We start from the raw sequence: 20,748 nt of genomic DNA on the forward strand, positions 1-20,748 counted from the left end.
ACTTGAGTAACAAGTTTTACTACAATTAAAAGTGATTTGAAACAGAAACTTCAGAATGTTATCTTTCAAAAGAGACCAGGCTCATGCATGTGCTATAAGTATAAAGTATGTTTTTTTGGTTTGCAAAAAAAGTATGCAGTCCTCATTTCAAGTAAAACAATTGCCACTTTTCTGCCCGCTTGATAAGAGCTTATGACTCGTGACTTCACTTGACTTGAGCCTCATGACTTGAAAGACTTCATACACTCCCCCAAGCCCAAAATGTTAAAAAAAATTAAAAGAAATGAAGAGAAAAGCCATACAAAGTGTAAAGCGAATCAACTTAATTTCTCTGATCACAGTTCCACTTTGGACCAATCCGTCAGCCGCCAATCAAGTTGAGCGAGCAGAGAAGGAATTTGTGTTTCAGTGCAGAATCGTCTATATTTAATATACTACTATTACTCTGTTTTGAAATGGCATTACATTTGTAAGGAACGCATTAGGACCTGTTTAGACTTTCAGACTTTTGACTTGCTTGACACTTGCCAGTCTTGACTTGGGACTTGACTCGGAACTTACTTACTTACTTACTTGGGACTTGGTCCCACCTCTGGTAATCAGGATATGAAAATGGATATGAATACATAATCCAGTTTAAGAACTTAACCAGGATATTAGCTAGTATCAGGGATGGGGGGGAAATACAGGTATCTTGTCACAAATTGCAAATATAATTGGAATGTGTATTCACAGCTAGCATGAATTCAGACTTGTTTCCCTCTAACATTAGCTGTCATTGTTGGAATGTGTATTCACAGCTAGCATGCATTCTGACTCTTTTCCCTGACTCCTCATTAAGTTAGTTGGAAAGAGGCTGAATTACCTCTTGAAAAACAAAATAACTGAAATATGGATGGACACAACGTGTCATAGATGTGAACCATTCATCACAACATCATAACGCAAAGTGCTATGTCTGTGCGCCACCACTAGGGGCAGAGTGGCTAAGTGTGAGCAAATGACTGAATGACTGCGTGAGTGAGTGAGTGAGTGAGTGAGTGAGTGAGTGAGTGAGTGAGTGAGTGAGTGAGTGAGTGAGTGAGTGAGTGAGTGAGTGAGTGAGTGAGTGAGTGAGTGAGTGAGTGAGTGAGTGAATGAGTGAGTGAGTGACATTGCCAGCTTCGCATCTAAAAATGATGTCTGTTGTAGCTCTACAAAGTAAGGCCAGGATAAAAAAAATACAGGAGTCTGCCAGTCTGATTATAAAAGTTTATTTTGAGCTCACAGACGAGAGAGAAAACAAAGCGCTGTTCAGAGTGAAAAGCCTGTCTCACTCAGGAGGCAGAACTTAAAGGGGCAGTTCACCCAAAATAAACAACAACAATATATTTGCCCCCTTATCCAGATCGTTTCAGCGTAACTGGCCTAGTTTTGGAAATATCTGCCATTGAGATATTTGCTGTCACTCCAATGCATTCTTGTTGTGAGTAGTTTCATTTAGGAAACATTTTCTACAGAACTACACCCCCATTCACTATTATGGAGGGTGTAGTTTGATAGAAAATTGTTCCAATATGAAACTGCTCACAACAAGGCCTGTGGACTATCTTGAGTAATAACAATCCTACTTTCTGTACACAGACATTGCTTTTGAGTTTTTCAAATGTATTTACTTTTTGATGCTTTGACTCTTGAGTGCCACAAACCGAGTGCCATTCAGATCCATTGTCTTGGAGTGACGGCAGACATCTCTACAGCACATATCTCTACAGCACATATCTCTACAGCACATCTCCAAAACCAGGTGAAGCACACAGAAACAATCTGGATGGATAGATAGCACTCCGTGTAAGGGGGAAATATGCTTAAATTTTTATTTTGGGTGAACTGCCCCATTAAGATTATATAGGAATCCATCCAGAGTCAGCAAGTGACCTCGACACGTGGGGATAAAGACAGCATTGGAGTATACTTCTGCATACTGAAAGTATATTTTTTAGTATGTTAAGTTAAGTGTGTTAAAAGTATATTTCTACCCATATGTACTTTTGTGAGAGTATTCAATGTATTTTCGATACTTTCTTGTACTTGTACTTTCTTTCTAGCTTCCATGTACTAATCCAAAGCACACGTTTAGTGTGATAGTCATTGATATGTTGTAATTGTAATTTAAGTACAAAACAGATGTTAACCCAACGTAATTTGTACTTTAGTAAACATATTAAAAGTGTCCTATTTTGGTAAGCAAAAGTAACCAAAAATACAAAAGCATAATTTCAATATAAACCTTTAACACACTATTTAACACAACGTTATTGCTATTGCTATTGCTATAGTATTGCTATTGTATACTTTCTGAATGCATAAAAAAGTGTACAAAAGTACTAAATATACTTTCAGAAAATATACTTAAATATACATTTTAAATAACAGCAAATGTGTCGAGGGGTCGAGGCCACCCCTTCTCCATCACGGCGTGCCTTATCTACAAGTTTGACCGAAGATGCACACTCCAACATGTCCTCAAGTTGTAGTTTAAACTGTGGCAGGGATCTTTTGTGACTCCACTGCTCATCTGTCGTCGTTGTTTTCTTATCACAATTTTACATGATTACTACATACTGGTACCAAACTAGCCTGTTATGAGAGCCAATATTATGGTGGAGACAAGTGCTGAGGATGTCTGTTTTGAGCAGTATGTAACAGAAGTATTTGCCAGAAATTGTCCAATGCACTGACTGAGTCATAGTAGCAGGTATAGTTGATCTTCTAGTCAGTGCATTTGACATGTCAGACCTGACAAGTAAGTGTTGTCTATACCCACGGCCAAATGATATGTATGCCAGGTGATTTCTGGCTTTCTAAACATACCGGGCATTCATAAAGCTGCCAGGGACGTCGTTTAGGTTTTTCTGACAAGTCCACAATGCAATGAGACATCGCTCTTCTTCTGTGGTCACAGGTTGCCTGCTGTAATGCCTACTAGCCTTTACCCTCCTGCTGTTGGCAAAACCACACCACTGCCCTAGCATACTGCATCGACTGAGCATGGACCACACATATACAAGCAAGTAACCGAGAAAACATGGACCACACATATACAAGCAAGTAACCGAGAAAACATGGACCACACATATACAAGCAAGTAACCGAGAAAACATGGACCACACATATACAAGCAAGAAACCGAGGGAAATATGGACCACACATATACAAGCAAGAAACCGAGGGAACATGGACCACACATATACAAGCAAGAAACCGAGGGAACATGGACCACACATATACAAGCAAGTAACCGAGAAAACATGGACCACACATATACAAGCAAGAAACCGAGGGAACATGGACCACACATATACAAGCAAGAAACCGAGGGAACATGGACCACACATATACAAGCAAGAAACCGAGGGAACATGGACCACACATATACAAGCAAGAAACCGAGGGAACATGGACCACACATACACAAGCAAGAAACCGAGGGAACATGGACCACACATATACAAGCAAGAAACTGAGGGAACATGGACCACACATATACAAGCAAGAAACCGAGGGAACATGGACCACACATATACAAGCAAGAAACCGAGGGAACATGGACCACACATATACAAGCAAGAAACCGAGGGAACATGGACCACACATATACAAGCAAGAAACCGAGGGAACATGGACCACACATATACAAGCAAGAAACCGAGGGAACATGGATCACACATATACAAGCAAGAAACCGAGGGAACATGGACCACACATATACAAGAAAGTAACAGAGGGAACATGGACCACACATATACAAGCAAGTAACAGAGGGAACATATGAGCAGAAACAGAGGGAAACATATGAATCCCATATTGAGTGGCTAAAAACTGGAAAACGCTGATGCCACATCACCAGGGTGTTGCTAACTAGCTGTGCTAACGTTAGTTGGTGTGGTAGACTGACGTTAATGTTGCCAAAGATAGGAGGGTGACGGTTAGAAGGCGTCTACCTTAGAGCAGGCCTGACTGCGGAGGAAGAATGCTCTGCACATGTCACCCTGTGGAGTCCGAGAAACCTACCTTACATGATGTCACAGCAGGTTTAAGACTGTCCATGGTGCCTGCAGTGCCTGGCAGCATCAGCGGCTCAGCACTCCCCATTTCCATGGAAGTATAAATTGGGCTTCAGTACTATTGCTACAACCAAAGTCTGTTTTAATTGGCTATTGAGTATAAAGCCAGGTGGTTTGGTAGCAATCTTTGTTGAATGGAAGGAACAACAGTTCAAATACACCACTGACTGTCTAATACAATATTATTCTTTATGTTATGATATATATATTTTTTTTTTTTTTTTTTTTTTTTTATACATATGAAATATTCATAACCAGCATATAATCATAAATATATACAGAAATCATAGAAAAAACACTCACTGTTCACATCACCCTTTTCTCTCTGGGTCTCTTTCTTTCAGAAACAAGTCTCCAGCATTTTGGAATAATTCAATATGAAGGAACTTGAGAACACAGTGAACTCATAAGGAACTTGAACACAGTGGCTATTGCGATAAGCCACACAGTGTACATTTATGTGCCAGGAAAAAATAGATCATAAATGCTATTTTATAAATGGAAAATGTCATCAAAGGGGGTAGCTAATAAGGTTTTCTGGATTACATGCCCTTACCTTAACTCATTGGGCACTATACCCGAGATAAGTCGGGTTATCTCACCAACCGTTGAGTGCCAAAACCCGAGAATTCTCGGGTTTTGATCCTTTGATCTTTTTCCTTTGATCCCCATTCTATACACTCAGACGAAACTCTCTAGGTCTCCCTGGCTCATCTGCCTATGTTGGAATTGCAATGACGATCGAATCTCACCAGGTGGCAGTACCTTTACTGGACCACACCTTTTGAACTGAGAACTGGGGATATCGCTTGTCTTGTGATCCCCTCCTGTTTCCGCCTAGGAGTGGATCACAACATAGCAATCGGTGGAAGATTTGGTGCCTCAGAGCTATTCTTTCCCGTATGGTATCCATGCCCAATATACACGAGTAATTGCGATCACCATGGGATCGACTGGGATTTATTCATTTTGGAGTACTTTCTGACTGAGGTAAGGTCTCCCTGCTGGTTTTTTAACATAAAACATGCTTCTGTACCGATCACAGTGTCATGTTTTACCGGATGTAAAACATGCTTGACAAACACGATTGCAGTTTCTAGTTAAAACTACCCCCCCCCCCCCTTGATGATTTTGTGAAGACACATATGTACATGCGATATACCTTTGATTTGGAAGTATTTGGGGTTTCAGGCGATCAACCAGAACGATTTTGGGCATATTGCATATAACGCGTCATATCTCGCAATCTATGAAAAAATACTGGATTATTTTGGTAAGGGGCGATGTTTAGCATGTAATAGCGCAAAAACTACAGTATGTAGAAATTAACTGATTAGTCAGTGATGGACTATGAACAATGCCTGTCAAATGAGCTATTGTCTCCATAGCTTTAATATAGAACACACAATGGGTCTGCAAACATCGCTAAAATGGTCAATAACTCTGGCGCCATTGAGTACAGATGGGGAAAGGGCGTGGCGCCCAATGAGTTAAAAAACTACTTAGAGATTTCGAATTTTTTTTGGTTCTTTTTCTCCACAAGACAGCTCTGACATGTATCCTTCACTTTCCCTAAAATGGAACGTTCCATTAGCAGACATCATTGAGAAGGATTCGCCCCTTCCTGACAAAATAAGCCACCCAACTCCTCCAGCAATCAACAACAATGTCTAATGACTATCGCAATGCACTGCTGGCTTATTTACCTGCTTGCGCCACCAAGGCGCTTTAGCTCGTACAAAATGCAGTGGCAGCGCCTGATCTTCAATCTACCAAAGGCAACACGTCACTCCACTTCTCCGAGAGCTGCAGTGGCTTCCCATTGCTGCATGAATCCACCTCAAGGTTCTTGACCCGGCATTCCGTGCAACGAGGGGATCAGCTCCCCCTAACCTCCGGTCAATGGTCTCAAACTACACGCCCTCAAGATCCCTACGCTCTGCATCCTCTGAGACCCATTCCTATTCAGACTCCTGGGGGGTCATTGAAACGAAGCAGGTTATTCTCTGTTCTGGCTCAGTCAGAACCATAGATATATATATAACTAGATGGTGCAAGGCGGAGTCTCCAGCGTAGTTCACCGGTGGCCAACTTGTCACAGGCAGCACGCCCACTCATAACATGAATGTCTATGGTGCATGAACTATTGAAATAACCATAGCTTGCTACATTTTCAACCGATTTACAAACGGTTTGGTTTATTACAAACGGTATTAACGTGGATGCTTGGACATGTTGAAATTATTTTCATATGAAAGTCCATTATAAGTATGCAGTATGATAACTACATCTCTGACGTTTATAACAAACCAAACCGTTTGAAAATCAGTTGAAAAACAAAAATGGCCACTTAAGTGGTTAAATGATGCCTGGAAATTAGTCATCAGCTCTCTGTCTGCCAGACCACAACAGCCAATAAGCTCTCTGTGTGCCAGACCACAACAGCCAATCAGCTCTCTGTGTGCCAGACCACAACAGCCAATCAGCTCTCTGTGTGCCAGACCACAACAACCAATCAGCTCTCTGTGTGCCAGACCATAACAGCCAATCAGCTATCTGTGTGCCACTGCCAGACCATAACAGCCAATCCAGTGTCAGATTCCCAAGTGCAGTAGAAAAATTAACCAGCAACCAAAGCTAACAAAATAGTGTTCCTTTTGGACTTCAGTTCTTCTTGTTCAGTGGCTGCAGTGGGGGGGCGTTTGTCAAGTTTAATCCACACAATAAAAGAAAAGACGATATTTCCTGATGTGCTAATGCCATCAGTCAGCTGGTAAGTACTTTTCATTCATGTGTAGGGGCTTCCATAAGTACAGTTATATCCCTTTTAGGATATTCTTGGCAAAAGTTTATGGCATGATAATGTTAAAAAAAAAAAAAGATAAAAAGAAGTGCACTTTCAATCCTCTCAAAAATGATTGTTGGAACACTTGGCAAATATAGTTATAGCCATGTGAATAGATTGGTTTCAGGGTTGGGGGGAAAAAAGAAAGAAAGAAAAAAAACAATAAAAACACGGCGGCCACTAATGGTAACTTCCAGTGAATTATCTTCCATTTTTTCCCTCTCGTTCCTGTAAATTTACACAATCTTCCGAATCTTGAAGGAGGAAGAGGAGGAGGAGAAGGAGGAGGACCGGGTAGCCCCGAGTGTCATGTCACCGGCTTTGTTCAGGCGAAAGGGTTGTCCGACTGTCTGAACATCTTGGTTTCGATGTCGTGGTAGTTCTTGCCGTTCATGTGCTCGGTGTGGCTCTCGATGCTGTAGCAGCGGTGGACCTCGGTCAGCGACGACGCCACATAGGACGCCGAGCGGAAGACGTCAGCGTGGGCGAGGGCGCCGCCGAACTGGACCCGCTGCTGGTTCCAGTGTCGCCGCAGGACGCTCTGGACCTGTCGAGAGGAAAGTCCAGAGGACAAACGCATGAAGAACCCTGTTGTTCAAGTTTCAAGTTCAAGTTTGTTTTTATTTGTCACATATAAGGTACAGTACATGTACTTTACAGTGAAATGCTTGGTTCTGTATGAGCCCCTGAGAATGTGCTTCATACCGTAAAAAAGTAAGTAAAAGAGGAATAACACTATACAATATACAATTATACAATACAATATACAAACTAAAGTACAACCCAAGTACAATCTAAATACAATGAAGTAAAAATGCAGACAATGAGGTACAAATGCAGACAATGAGGTACAAAAACAGGTGCAAATGGTATGAATGTAGTGCAAATCTCTTTAATAAATAGATAAATATAATGTAGTGTTAAAGTTTCTAAAGTGAGTGGTGAGTGTTTGTTTAAAGTGAGTGTGTGCATGTGGATGTGTGTGCAATGAGTGTAGATGGATGGGTTGATGATGTTACGGCATGGAAACCGCATTTTAAAAGGAACAGGCCAGCATTATGGGAAATGCTGTTTTTAGAGTGCTCTATCAATTTCCTTTCTGCACAAATGAAGGAAAGCAGATACGGTCCACTAGCTTAGCACAAATGAATGGAAACGGATACGGACCAGCTAGCCTAGCTGTTAGCCAAAAACACCTCTCCAGGAGTTTTAAGCTAGGCTAGCTGGTCCGTATCCGTTGCCATTCATTTGTGCTAAGCTAGGCTAGCTTGCAGCCGGATAGCTTTCTACTGAATGCATAGAAAGCCTATATAATTTTTCACAAACTGGGAGTCGTTTTAGTCCATGTGTTTTGGTTTTTGAGATGTTGAAAATATTAGCATTTACTATTGATGCATAAATATTGCTTAGCCCCAGAATTTATTCTGATTGCTGATGTACAGTCATTCACAGCAAGATGATAGCACACGCTTTCCTGCATTCACAACGTGCACAAGGACTTTGTGCTCCAGGGTTCAGTAAAGAAATGACCCCTTAGAAGCAACAGTGTAGCCTGTAAAAGATAACTGAATTGACATGAGTTCCTGTGTTCAGCTCAATGTTACTGATGAGTAATGAAATCAATTAATTAACTTGAACACTTACCTCCCCATTGAAGAAGCAGAATATTGTGGCAACCAAGAGACCCTAAGTGTAAAAAAATAAATTTCAACAATGGATTAATGTAACCAGTCTGCAAATGCTGCACACGTCTTCACACACTCCATGAAAGCCTGGGTCAAAGGGAAACTACAGTATGCTCAATTTAAGAATTCATACATCTTATTCCTCTTGTCTAAGACAGTATACTTGTGATGTCATCAAGTATAAAGTCTGGAACTGCTCGATAGACAATGAATTGGGTACGATGGTATAGAGGGATGTTCTGTGTGTATGGGTAAATTTTATGTTTCAGAAGTAAAAACACTACCATAGAATAAAGCTAATTTCAGTATAAAAGCTCAAACAAACATTATATGGGTCCACAAATCAGTCTACCAGTCATTGCCTATGGAGCAGCTCCAGACTTTATAGCCTACCTGATGACATCACAAGTTTGATTCTTACTTCTCTGGTTTCTGGCTTTATCCTTGTCTGTACAAGGATGTTGAGGATGTTCTATGAGTCGGTGGTGGCGGGCGCCTTCTTGTACGCTGTGACCTGCTGGGGCAGCGGACTGAGAGCAGTGGACACAACCAGGCTGGATAAGCTGGTCAGGAAGGCCAGCAGCGTGGTTGGGGTGGAGCTGGACTCTCTAGCGAGGGTGGCGGAGAGGAGGAGCCTCGCTAAGCTCCAGGCCATCAGGGAAAACCCCACCCACCCACTATACGCGTCTCTACAATTCGTAGCCGCATTTCTGCAGACCCCTCTCTGATTGGTTGAGGCCATTTCTGCAGACCCCTCTCTGAATGGCCGAGCGTGCGCATGCGCATGAGCCGCGACAAGCTCCTCTAGCCAGGAGTCGAAACTCCGTTAAGCTCCAGAGAGAGAGGCTGAAAACCCACAGTTGTTGCCCGACGGATGGGAGCCGAATCCCGGATCCGAGTTTTCTGATGAATAGCCCCAAAACATGGAGGTCGCGAACGCAATTTATACGCATGGAAGTATTGATTACGCCATAACGAATCATTAAAAAAATATACCGTTAACTGGAATATGTTGTGTGTGCCTTTACACATATGTTGGATAGGATTATGTAATTGGTTTGTCATTAAAAACCAATAATAATCGCTCGCCGGCTTCGCTGACCAGAGCTCTCTCAGATTCAAAGTTTTAATTGCAGCCTGGAACATACATGTTTCGGAACCAATGTGTAACTAGACAGTTACAATATAACATTTATATTAATTAACCCAGTTAATGCCTTAAGAGAAAGAGTCTGGTGGTCAATTGCTACGGAAATGTTGTGTCTTACTAATAATAACAGATTCGCGTATAACGTTATTTCGCGTGACTTCGCGGTTTATTCATAACGTTATGCACATTTCACAACACAGCCAGCTGTCAGAAACTGTACATTGTAACGTTGTTATTTCGCGGCCTGCCCATTTGATGTTCCCAAATCATATTCAGAAAGTATCACAGAGACTTCTATTGACCAAGGAATTAGTTATTATTAGTAAGACACAACATTTCCGTAGCAATTGACCACCAGACTCTTTCTCTTAAAGGGGAACTATCTTATAAATGGCCTTTTTGAGTGTTTAGCATTGTTTCCTAGCTATGTGAACTTATATTAATATGATCTATGTCTCAAAATTCTCATATTGGCGCATTCTTCCAATTCTCCTCTCACAATATTCACCCTCACTGAACTGAGTCATTTGAAAATGTGCGCGATATGTGATGTCAGAAAGACACCGCTGCATGTTAATGTTGAGATAGAAGATGAGCTGCACACAGTGGCTGGACCGGACCTGCAGCCCAGGCTCAAAACGGCTCGAGATCTTGAGGTCGAAAAATGCTGTTAATTAATATAAATGTTATATTGTAACTGTCTAGTTACACATTGGTTCCGAAACATGTATGTTCCAGGCTGCAATTAAAACTTTGAATCAATTACATAATCCTATCCAACATATGTGTAAAGGCACACACAACATATTCCAGTTAACGGTATATTTTTTTAATGATTCGTTATGGCGTAATCAATACTTCCATGCATATAAATTGCGTTCGCGACCTCCATGTTTTGGGGCTATTCATCAGAAAACTCGGATCCGGGATTCGGCTCCCATCCGTTGGGTTTTCAGCCTCTCTCTCTGGAGCTTAACGGAGTTTCGACTCCTGGCTAGAGGAGCTTGTCGCGGCTCATGCGCATGCACGCGCTCGGCCAATCAGAGAGGGGTCTGCAGAAATGGCCTCAACCAATCAGAGAGGGGTCTGCAGAAATGCTACGGCTACGAATTGTAGAGACGCCCACTATACACAGACTTGGCTGACAGGAGGAGCATGTTCAGTGCTAGGCTCACACTACCCAAATGCAGCACTGAACGGCACAGGAAGTCCTTCATTCCAACAGCCATCAGACTATATAATGCATCACTGTGGCTCACTGCATCACTGAGCACAGAGTGGCAGCTCAATAGTGGCAGGAGGACGCGACTAGCGGCCTCCAGGCTCCACAACAGGGGGCAGCGACGGCTGCCAGACATTGATCTAGGTCTTATTGGAACCCAAGGAGGACAATACACTACCTAAAGCATACTGCACCTTGTGACACTGTGAATACTGGAATATATATTTCATATTTCATTTAGTTAGATTTAAATTATAATTATATTGACCAAATTGTTTACCCCATGCTCAGTATGCTCAGTATATTCTTACTGTATTTATTTCTGTATATTTTATTTCATTTTATCCTATTTTATTTTACTCTACTCTTATCCTAGGCAACTTGATTTGATTTGTGTTATTATTCTAATTTGTGACCTGTCCTGTCTAAATGTTTAAATGTTGAGTGATTTGCAGTGTCTAATTTCCCACGGGATAATAAAAGTATTTCTATTCTATTATATTCTATTCTATAGCTCATGTTCACAAATATTGATTGAAATTCCAGAGGCCACGGAAGTGAATTCTTAATTTGAGTGATGTTCCCCTTTAAGGTACATAAACACCATATCTTGTTAAGGCAGCGATAAGCAAATTTCCTGAATATGAGATACGACAAGAGCTGTGGGATGCCGCGGCCGGGTAGTACAGCGGACTAAGCGTCTGTCTACCACCGCAGAGACACTGGTATCGAATCCGGCTGTCAGCGGTGCCTCCGGCTTGGCCGGCCGTCATACTGGCACAATTGGCAGTGTCAGTGGGAGGGAAGCCGGTGGGTGGTAATCTGGTCATTGTAAACAGCGACTCCTACAGGTCGGTCAGGGCGCCTGCACAGCAAGGGAGGGAAATGGTGAAGGCAGTGTGACCTCCCACGCGTTACACTTCACCAATGAGAGTCCTCGCTGCCAGGTGAAAAGAGGCTACTGGCTGTCTCCTATGTATCGGAGGAAGCATGTGATAGACTTCAGGGCTCCCTAGACCGACCAGTGGGGGGCACATGCACGCAACGACCAGGAAGGGGAGGGAGGAATTGGCATAACGACTAAATTGGGATGGGAGGAAAATACATAAAAATAGGAGGAGAAAAAGTGGATAAAAAAAAAGACCTGTGGGATGCCAATATTAGTCAAGGATATTTAATTTTTATAAAAATCCAAGCTATTACGGTTTCTCATATTCAGCATATGAACTATAAACAAGATATGGCATTCATGTTTAGGAATAATATCTTAATAACAAAGTAATAATCTCAACCATTTTCACATAAATGAATGGCTACTCTAAATGCTACTCTAAATGCTACTCCAAATGCTACTCTAAGACAATAGTGACTCCATCGATAACCATTTCATGAATACTTTTATATTTGCAACATTTGCTGCACTAAGTACTGGTTATCAGCCTGTGCACAGGAAGTGACATCACCTGCAGCAACAGCAGTTTGCTTGGAATAAATAGAAGGTGAACCTTGTAACACTTGTAAAACAAAGTTTAGATTTCTCATTATTTGTATGTTTAATGTCTAACTTTCATAAAAGAAAAACATTGGTCAAGCTCAGGCACCTAAATTCTAATAAATGTATGTTTATTTTACATGTGAAACACAAGATATGTCCACCCTGCTAAGGACATTGACATAATCTGTCTGAAAGTGTTTTCGGTGTCTATCTACTGTATTGTCACTTGTTGACGTCACAAATTCACGACTTGATGCTCTGGTTTCCAGCTTAGGGAGAAAGTTGTCTATGTTTATAGATATTGACAGTTTATCTATAATTAGATCATTAGAATAACACAATGTACATTCAGTTTTAGGGTGGATGCTGAATTGGCTTCATTTATCAGTACAAAAGGGGTTTGGCAGGGTCTACACATGATTACTGGGTTCAAGAATAAACAGTCAGCTCAGAATGTGGACCCCCTACTCCCTGACAAGCTTAATGAATCTTATTGCAGATTTGATGTGCACTCAGGTGATCAACCTAGGGTATCTGATAGAATGGGGCCTGTAACACCCCCCCCCCCCCCCCCCCCTTTGTAGTCGAGGAGCACCAAGTTAGAGCCTTACTCCGCAAACAAAATGTTAGGAAGGCCGCAGGGCCAGACAATGTGTCTACTTTTACCCTGAAAAATGGTGCTGACCAACTTGCTACTGTTTTTACAGATCTTTTTAATTGGTCTCTCAGCACACTTAAAGTCCCAGCATGCTATAAATCTGCCACAGTCATATCTGTGTCCAAGAAATCTAGCACTGCTTGTCTGAATGATTACAGTCCCGTCGCTCTGACCTCTGTCATTATGAAGGTGTTCGAGCGGCTTGTCTGTGATCATTTATCTAGTATTGTTAAATTAGACATGTATCAGTTTGCTTATCAGCCCAACAAGTCTGTAGGGGATGCTGTATCTATGTGTTTACACACCATCCTGCAGCACCTGGAGGCCTCTGCCACTTATGCACGAATTTTGTTTATTGATTTAAGTTCAGCGTTTAACACGATTGTGCCTTTTAAACTATTTGAAAATCTTAAATTGCTAGGAATCGATGAGTCTCTGTACTATTTTATTCTAGATTTTCTCTCAGACAGAGAACAAGTGGTTAAAATAGGTAATTTGTTCTCTAGATCCAGGACCTTGAACACCAGGGGCCCCCAGGGCTGTGTTCTCTCTCATCTGCTCTACTGTCTACACTAATGACTGTGCCTCCCACTCTGATTCTGTCCGATTCTTTAAATACGCGGATAACACAACAGTAGTGGGATTAATTAAGAACAGGGATGAATCGGCCTATAGAGCTGAAGTTGATAGCTTTGCTGTATGGTGCAAGGAGAACGACCTGCTTTTTAAAACATCTCTAAGACAAATGAAATGATAGTTGACTTCCGGCGCGGGGAGGCAGTCCACCCTCCTCTGTACATAAACGGCCAGCAGGTGGAGAGGGTAGACAGTTTTAAATTCCTCTGCATCACCATACTGTATGTGATAATTTAAAATGGGAAGTTAACACCAGCCTCATAATTAGCAAAGCCCACCAGAGGCTCCACTCCCTGCGCCAGCTTAAAAAATTTGGTGTGTCCAGGGAGGTGATGCTCAGCTTTTACAGAGCCACTGTGGAGAGTGTCCTTACCTTCTCAATGACTGTGTGGTACGGAAACACCACCGTCCATGATAGGGGACATCTACAGAGAACTGTACGCACAGCGTCAAAAATCATCGGTTGTGATCTCCCTTCTCTGGCCTCCATTTATGCCACACAAATCAGGCGGAAAGGGGAGAAGGTGATCAGTGACCCCTCTCACCCTGCTTTGTACCTTTTTAACCCCCTTCCCTCTGGCAGAAGACTCCAAAGTCTCAGGTGCAGGACATCCCGTTTTAAAAACAGTACATATCCCGAGGCTGTCGGGCACCTGAACTCAAGTCCAAATACACAGGCACTTTGTACCACAAGGGCTAGCACCAGCCGACAGGCACTTTAAGGCAATATGCACTTTAAACTGGAACACTTGAGCTATTTATTTTAGGTACTGTAGCATTTTTTTTTATTGTTTGTGAAAAACTTTTATTGTGGGGATTGTATTGCATGTATTCTTGTGTTTTTATATTGTATGTTTTTATACTGTATGTACTGTATGTGCTGGCACCACGACAAATCCCAATCAACCACGTGTTGAAATGGCAATAAACTTTTCTATTCTATTCTATTCTATTCTATTTTCCTTCATGTAAAACTTGAAAAAGCTCATCAAATGCGATGCCACAATTTACTTAAAAAGCAAAACATGCATACTGTTTCCAAGGGACTCGTTATAATCAAACTTTAAGTGGAAATAAGTGTTATAGTAGTACAGTGTAGTATACTGTATATATATATATGTTATGACATTTTAAGTACAGAGCTAAAACAAAGTTACTCCCGGACTGTGTGTAAAGGTCAGTACATGAGAGCAAATATGATTTGAGAGATGTTTGTAAGTTTACTGTACAAAAAGCTAAGAAAGGGATTAAAAGGAGATGCATTACTATTGTTGGGGATAATTTATGGAACAATGCTGATACAATAAGAAGAGTAATTCACTTAAAAAATGTAAATAAAAAATTTGTATACAGTAGCTATTTCTGAGGGTTACAATGATTGATTTTTATTTGGTTATTTTCTTTGTTTTGGAGGGTAGCTTAATTTGATAAGAATATAGGACAGGCATAATATGTATGTAAGCATTATGCTTCAGCCTGTACCTTTTCAGTCACTGCCAAAACAAAGACTGTTGACCTTATTTACAGTCTTGAATGATTGTATATAATATATTCTATTGTGTGTGATGACTGAACTACTACTACTACTACTACTACTACTACTACTACTACTACTACTACTACTACTACTACTACTACTACTACTACTACTACTACTACTACTACAGTACTACTACATGTATACTGTTTCTGTATTCTATAGTGCATGCAGTGTATATCCAAGTTTGTTTTTAGCTTGATGAACTCAATGCTGAAGAGACTCGATGTTAGAGATTGGGATTGGTTGGCTACGTATATATTCTCACCTGATAGTGCATGAAGATGTTCATCACGTACTGGTAGATCTCAAGGGCCAAGCGCCCATGGGGCTTGTAGGGGATGAGGACAAACTGGATGCCGAGCAGAGGGACCAGGATGAGCGTGGCTCTCACCGCCTTCATGTAGAGGCTGGACTCCGCCTGGTGAGTCACCTTCAGCTTGGTGATCAGCACGCGCACGATGTTCAGCAGGAAGAAGAGATTGACCTGCCGCGAAGAGAAGAGAGAATGCCTTCAGTCGGTGCTAACCGTATCTTATGTTATACTTTATAAAACGGTTAGCTCAAATTAGGGCTGTCCCCGACTAAGGATTTGGATGGTCGACTATGATTGGCCAAAATGTGCCGTAAGTCGACTATTGGTCGACAAAAAAAAATTAAAAAAATATAAAAAACGTAGTAATATTTTTTTTATTATTATTATTATTTCATTTTTTTTTTATCATTCCATTTGGGCTGTGGGTGGTGCTTAATGTCTGAAGGAGTCGACTGAAGGCTTCTTGTCCTCTGCAAAAGCATGCAATTGGTCCACTGATGGATACATCTTGATATTTGTCTAGTCTAGTGTGTTCATTAGATGGGTGAAATCCTCTTTCAGTGCCTCTGTGCCTGTTTTCTTAGGCAGTTAGCCTCTGGTATGCGTGCCATTAGCGTTAGCCACGCTTCTAGGCCTCTTTTCTTTTGGAAAGAATGATTAAAAAAAAATAATAATAATAATAATATTATACATTTTTTATTTTTATTTTTTTACTATTCGACTAAGAGGTTGGTTAGTCGACTACGGCTCATTTCGACCGATTATTCAACTAATCGACTAATAGGGGTCAGCCCTAGCTCAAATCAAGCAATATTATTGGTTCATACTTCATAGCCATGGTATGAGTGTGTATCTCCTCAATGTATATCTCCTAATGAGCATATATATCTCCTCCGCTTTGCATCGGGCCACACTACGACCCTTAGATGTGATATAATAACCATATGTGATGTGGCGCGGTCTAGGTTGAGTTTTTAACTCATTCAGCGTCAGACCCGAGTATAGTCGGGTTTTCATCGTTATTTCTTTTATTCGATTTTTTTATTCATTTCAGGTTCACAGGCCGCGTGTTATCATAGGAAATCATTCTGAGATCGCTAGAGTGCAATATCGGCAGCATCCTGCTAGGTGGCAGTATCGCCCACCCTTTGAAACCTTATTGCACACCGTGTGTTACATCTAAACCGCTCTGGGCGTAGAATTTTGGTTCAGGCAAATCTAGCGGTTCACCCGATCACATTGAAACGCGTCCAATGCCCCTCGATGCATGTGTTGTGCCGGATTATGTCGGGGACCCAATGGACACCAATACTGGAAATCGCGATCAGACATTCTTTTTGGGATACCTCCTAGTAAAGGTAAGGACTATATGACATCAATCCTGCTTTGATCCAACCATGATTTCACATCGATCGCAACGATCATATGTACCATACTCCAAAACGGATGCCGTTGCTGACGATCAAAGCATCCAAAAATGACCCCCCCCCCCCCCTCCCTTTCATGCATTCATGATGAAACATAATGCCTATTATATACCGTTGAATTGGAAATAATAGCTTGTCCAGCAGGGGTGCAGTGCTGGGCATACGCGGTCAAACAACGTTTGGGCTTCGTCACTGAGGCCGAAGTGCGCGCATCCTATTATTATGCAAAGTCTAGGTGATAAGTGCGACGATGACACAAAAATGACTCGTCGCGGCACTTATCACCTAGACTTTGCATAATAATAGGATACCGACAACCAAATACAAGCCCTGTAGGTGGGGGGTTGCTTGATCTACCGACTGGAAGGATGAGACAAGGTGTATCATCTGTTCTGTGCGCAACCGAGCACAGAAGCGGGAGCGCGCGTGCACGGGCGTTTGGCCTTCGCCCATATTACGACTGCACCCCTGGTGTCCAGGCGAGCAACACCAACGCTTTTAGCTAAATTCACGTATTGCTCCATAGCGCCGTTTTCAGGAATGAGCCAGGATCACTCTGAAACTATACAATATTCACCATGGTATAACACGCGAACGTATACATGAAAAAATGTATTCTTTTTCACATGTTGAACAATGGATAGTTGATGTCAAATGAGCCATAGTATTGTCTCCATAGCTATAATATGAATATAGATATAGCCCTGCAAACACCGCCACGCAACCCTATCTCTTAAAGCGGTGGCCCATTGAGTACAAGGATGGCTTACACCGCTGGCGTCCAAAGTGTTAAGGAGCTCGCGATTCGTCAGAAAATCACAAAATGTTTGCTAAACTTAATAAGACTTGTAAATATGTTAATTATTGTTAGATAGTGCAGCTGTATTATTTCCCTTGCTGTTTAAAGAACTACAGTTCTCTCAGCGGGGAGTGGCTTAACGCTGTGTAAAGAACTACAGTTGTGTTGGAGGGGAGTGGCTTAACGCTGTGTAAAGAACTACAGTTGTGTTGGAGGGGAGTGGCTTAACGCTGTGTAAAGAACTACAGTTGTGTTGGAGGGGAGTGGCTTAACGCTGTGTAAAGAACTACAGTTGTGTTGGAGGGGAGTGGCTTAACGCTGTGTAAAGAACTACAGTTGTATTGGAGGGGAGTGGCTTAACGCTGTGTAAAAAACTACAGTTGTGTTGGAGGGGAGTGGCTAAGTACTTTAGGTCTCAAGTGTCGGAGACAGAGACACGCAGAAATGACAGCTACCAAATCCATTCCGAGACAATGGACATGGACCCAGTACTTCCCAGCTGTTAGTGCTTTACAGCGGTGTGAAAATATGCCGGGAAACATTAATATCTTTGGAACCGTTTGTGTTAAATTGTTAAATTGCTGCGCAAGTCAGACAGGCTTGCGCTGCTGCGCTGCTCGCTCATAATGGAGTATAGAGAGAGGCGCAGAGAGGCGGCTCCGTCACTGACTGAGGGCAGCGCACACACGACATGCCATGGAGTGACTCCGACACTGAGTGCGGGCAGCACACGCACATACACACACACACACCACCCATTATTCTCCGGAGCAGCCCTGACACACAGCCCCTGCAGATACGAACACGCACACACATACTGTACACACATACTGTACACACATACTGGACACACATACTGTACACATATACTGTACACACACCAAACATTCCCCACTCCCTTCTGTTTGTTCTGAGTACGTCTATAGTTCTTATAGGTTCAGTCTAGTGTTTTTGAATTAACGTTCCGCTGTGATAACTTTTTTATCTAACAGAATAATCACCTCTTTTGTCATTGTCAGCTCTTTGTTGTATCTTTTTACAGTGAGAGTAAAACATCTTGGTAACACTTTATAATAACACTCAGTTATGAGACCTTTATAAGGTATTTGTATAACATTTACAAATTAGTTCTACATTATTTATAACTCATTATCAACATTGTTTGTACTTGATTTGTTCATCATTAAATAATGTTGTTTACTACAGTTGTCCAACACAACTGTAGTAACACATTTGTAGATGCTTTGAAAAATGGATATGAAAAAACGACTACTGTACCTCCATTTATTTGTTCATGTTCAACAAATGATTTGTTAGGACATTCATAAAACATCTATAAATCATTTGCAGATGCTATTGTGTACCCTAATGTGAAGCATATTCATCATTAACAAATGTCTAATACAGTTAATTATTTGTTGACTTTTTCATCACCCGTTACAAATGTTATAGACAGCTTTCGGATACACCCTTTGTGACAAAAAAGGTGTTTAACCTGCTCATACCTTAAAAGCGTGGGGCAGCACGAATAACTTGGCTCTGCTAACGTATATCGTGCTTCCATTCAAACAGACGGCAACAAACGTGAAGTCAAGTCTCACTCGCGTGAGACCTCCTCTACATGCTCTGGCAATTCCTGGCCAGGGTACTCCTGGGTCCTAGTGCCCCCCAAGTTACACTATATGTTATGTGTGCACATTTATTTTATATGTTAATAAAATTGCATTCATCTATAGTCCTAATTCTGTCACTGTTTGATGTCACAAAGAAGGGTGTATCCGAAAGCTGTCTACAACATTTGTAACAGATGATGAAAAAGTGAACAAATAATTAACTGTATTAGACATTTGTTAATGATGAATAGGCTTCACTTTAGATTAGGGCACACAATAGCATCTGTAAATGATTTATAGATGTTTTATGAATGTCTTAACAAATCATTTGTTGAACATGAACAAATAAATGGAGGTACAGTATAGTAGTTTTTTCATATCCATTTTTCAAAGCATCTACAAATGTGTTACTACACATTAAACAACATTATTTAATGATGAACAAATCAAGTACAAACAAAGTTGATAATGAGTTATACAATTGTGTAGAACTAATTTGTAAATGTTATACAAATATAGTTATGAATGATTTAATAATAATTTACGAATGTATATAAATGGCTTGTTCATGATTAGTTCATTATCTACAAATACATTATAAAGGTCTTATAACTGAGTGTTATTATAAAGTGTTACCAACATCTTTTTAGTGATACAAAAGCCTCTGTTTGTCTCCTTCCTTTAATGGAAACCCTGTGTGGGGATTTAGTTAAACTGTTAAGACTGTAAACTGTCTCTCACATCATCACATCATAATAACAAAGCCATCTCCAAGCCTTTGAAGCTTTGTGGCTCAAAACAAGCTATTGTGGTATCATCTTGGTTAATAAGACATAGATTGTGTATTGTATCATGTAAAAAATTATTGAAGATTTCTCAACAAGACCTAAAGTCTGTGCCTGGTCACATATGCCATGGTTTGTTGTGAGCTATTGCTTAATACCTTAAGCTGTAAGGTACCCCAATTGGGGGACCCTGTTGTTTTTATCATAAATCGATCAATACAGACCGTATTAATTAATGTTGTGTTTATTTTTCAAATGTAGCCAAGAGTAAAGATGTTAACCCTATCAAAACAGCAGTCAAAGTGTATATTTCCAGCACTACGTTTGTTTACCGATGTTTTTAAGATTTTCCGAAAATAAAAAATAAATGCTAATTCTATCTCTCTTTTATCGTAAAACCGTGAGGAAATGGCTACATCCAGATTTAACACTGCCATTTGAAAGAGGAGCTTTTCCCTATCCATAGACGTATGA

General features: G+C 41.1%; 1 protein-coding gene across 1 annotated transcript in view; it reads right to left on the reverse strand.

The window, feature by feature from the left end:
- Positions 1 to 1,263: 1,263 nt before the first annotated feature.
- Positions 1,264 to 20,748, reverse strand: part of LOC311227348 (calcitonin gene-related peptide type 1 receptor-like) — a 97,588-nt gene continuing 78,103 nt past the window's right edge. Inside the window, exons 11-13 of the mRNA XM_084312959.1 lie at positions 15,603 to 15,821; positions 8,596 to 8,637; positions 1,264 to 7,498 (exon numbers count right to left, since the gene is read on the reverse strand). Coding sequence (XP_084169085.1) covers positions 7,277 to 7,498; positions 8,596 to 8,637; positions 15,603 to 15,821 — 483 coding nt within the window. The 3' untranslated portion in view covers positions 1,264 to 7,276. The remainder of the gene's footprint in view (positions 7,499 to 8,595; positions 8,638 to 15,602; positions 15,822 to 20,748) is intronic.

The sequence above is a fragment of the Notolepis coatsorum genome (genome assembly GCF_963971535.1).
Source record: "Notolepis coatsorum genome assembly, chromosome: 1".
Taxonomy (NCBI): domain Eukaryota; kingdom Metazoa; phylum Chordata; class Actinopteri; order Aulopiformes; family Paralepididae; genus Notolepis; species Notolepis coatsorum.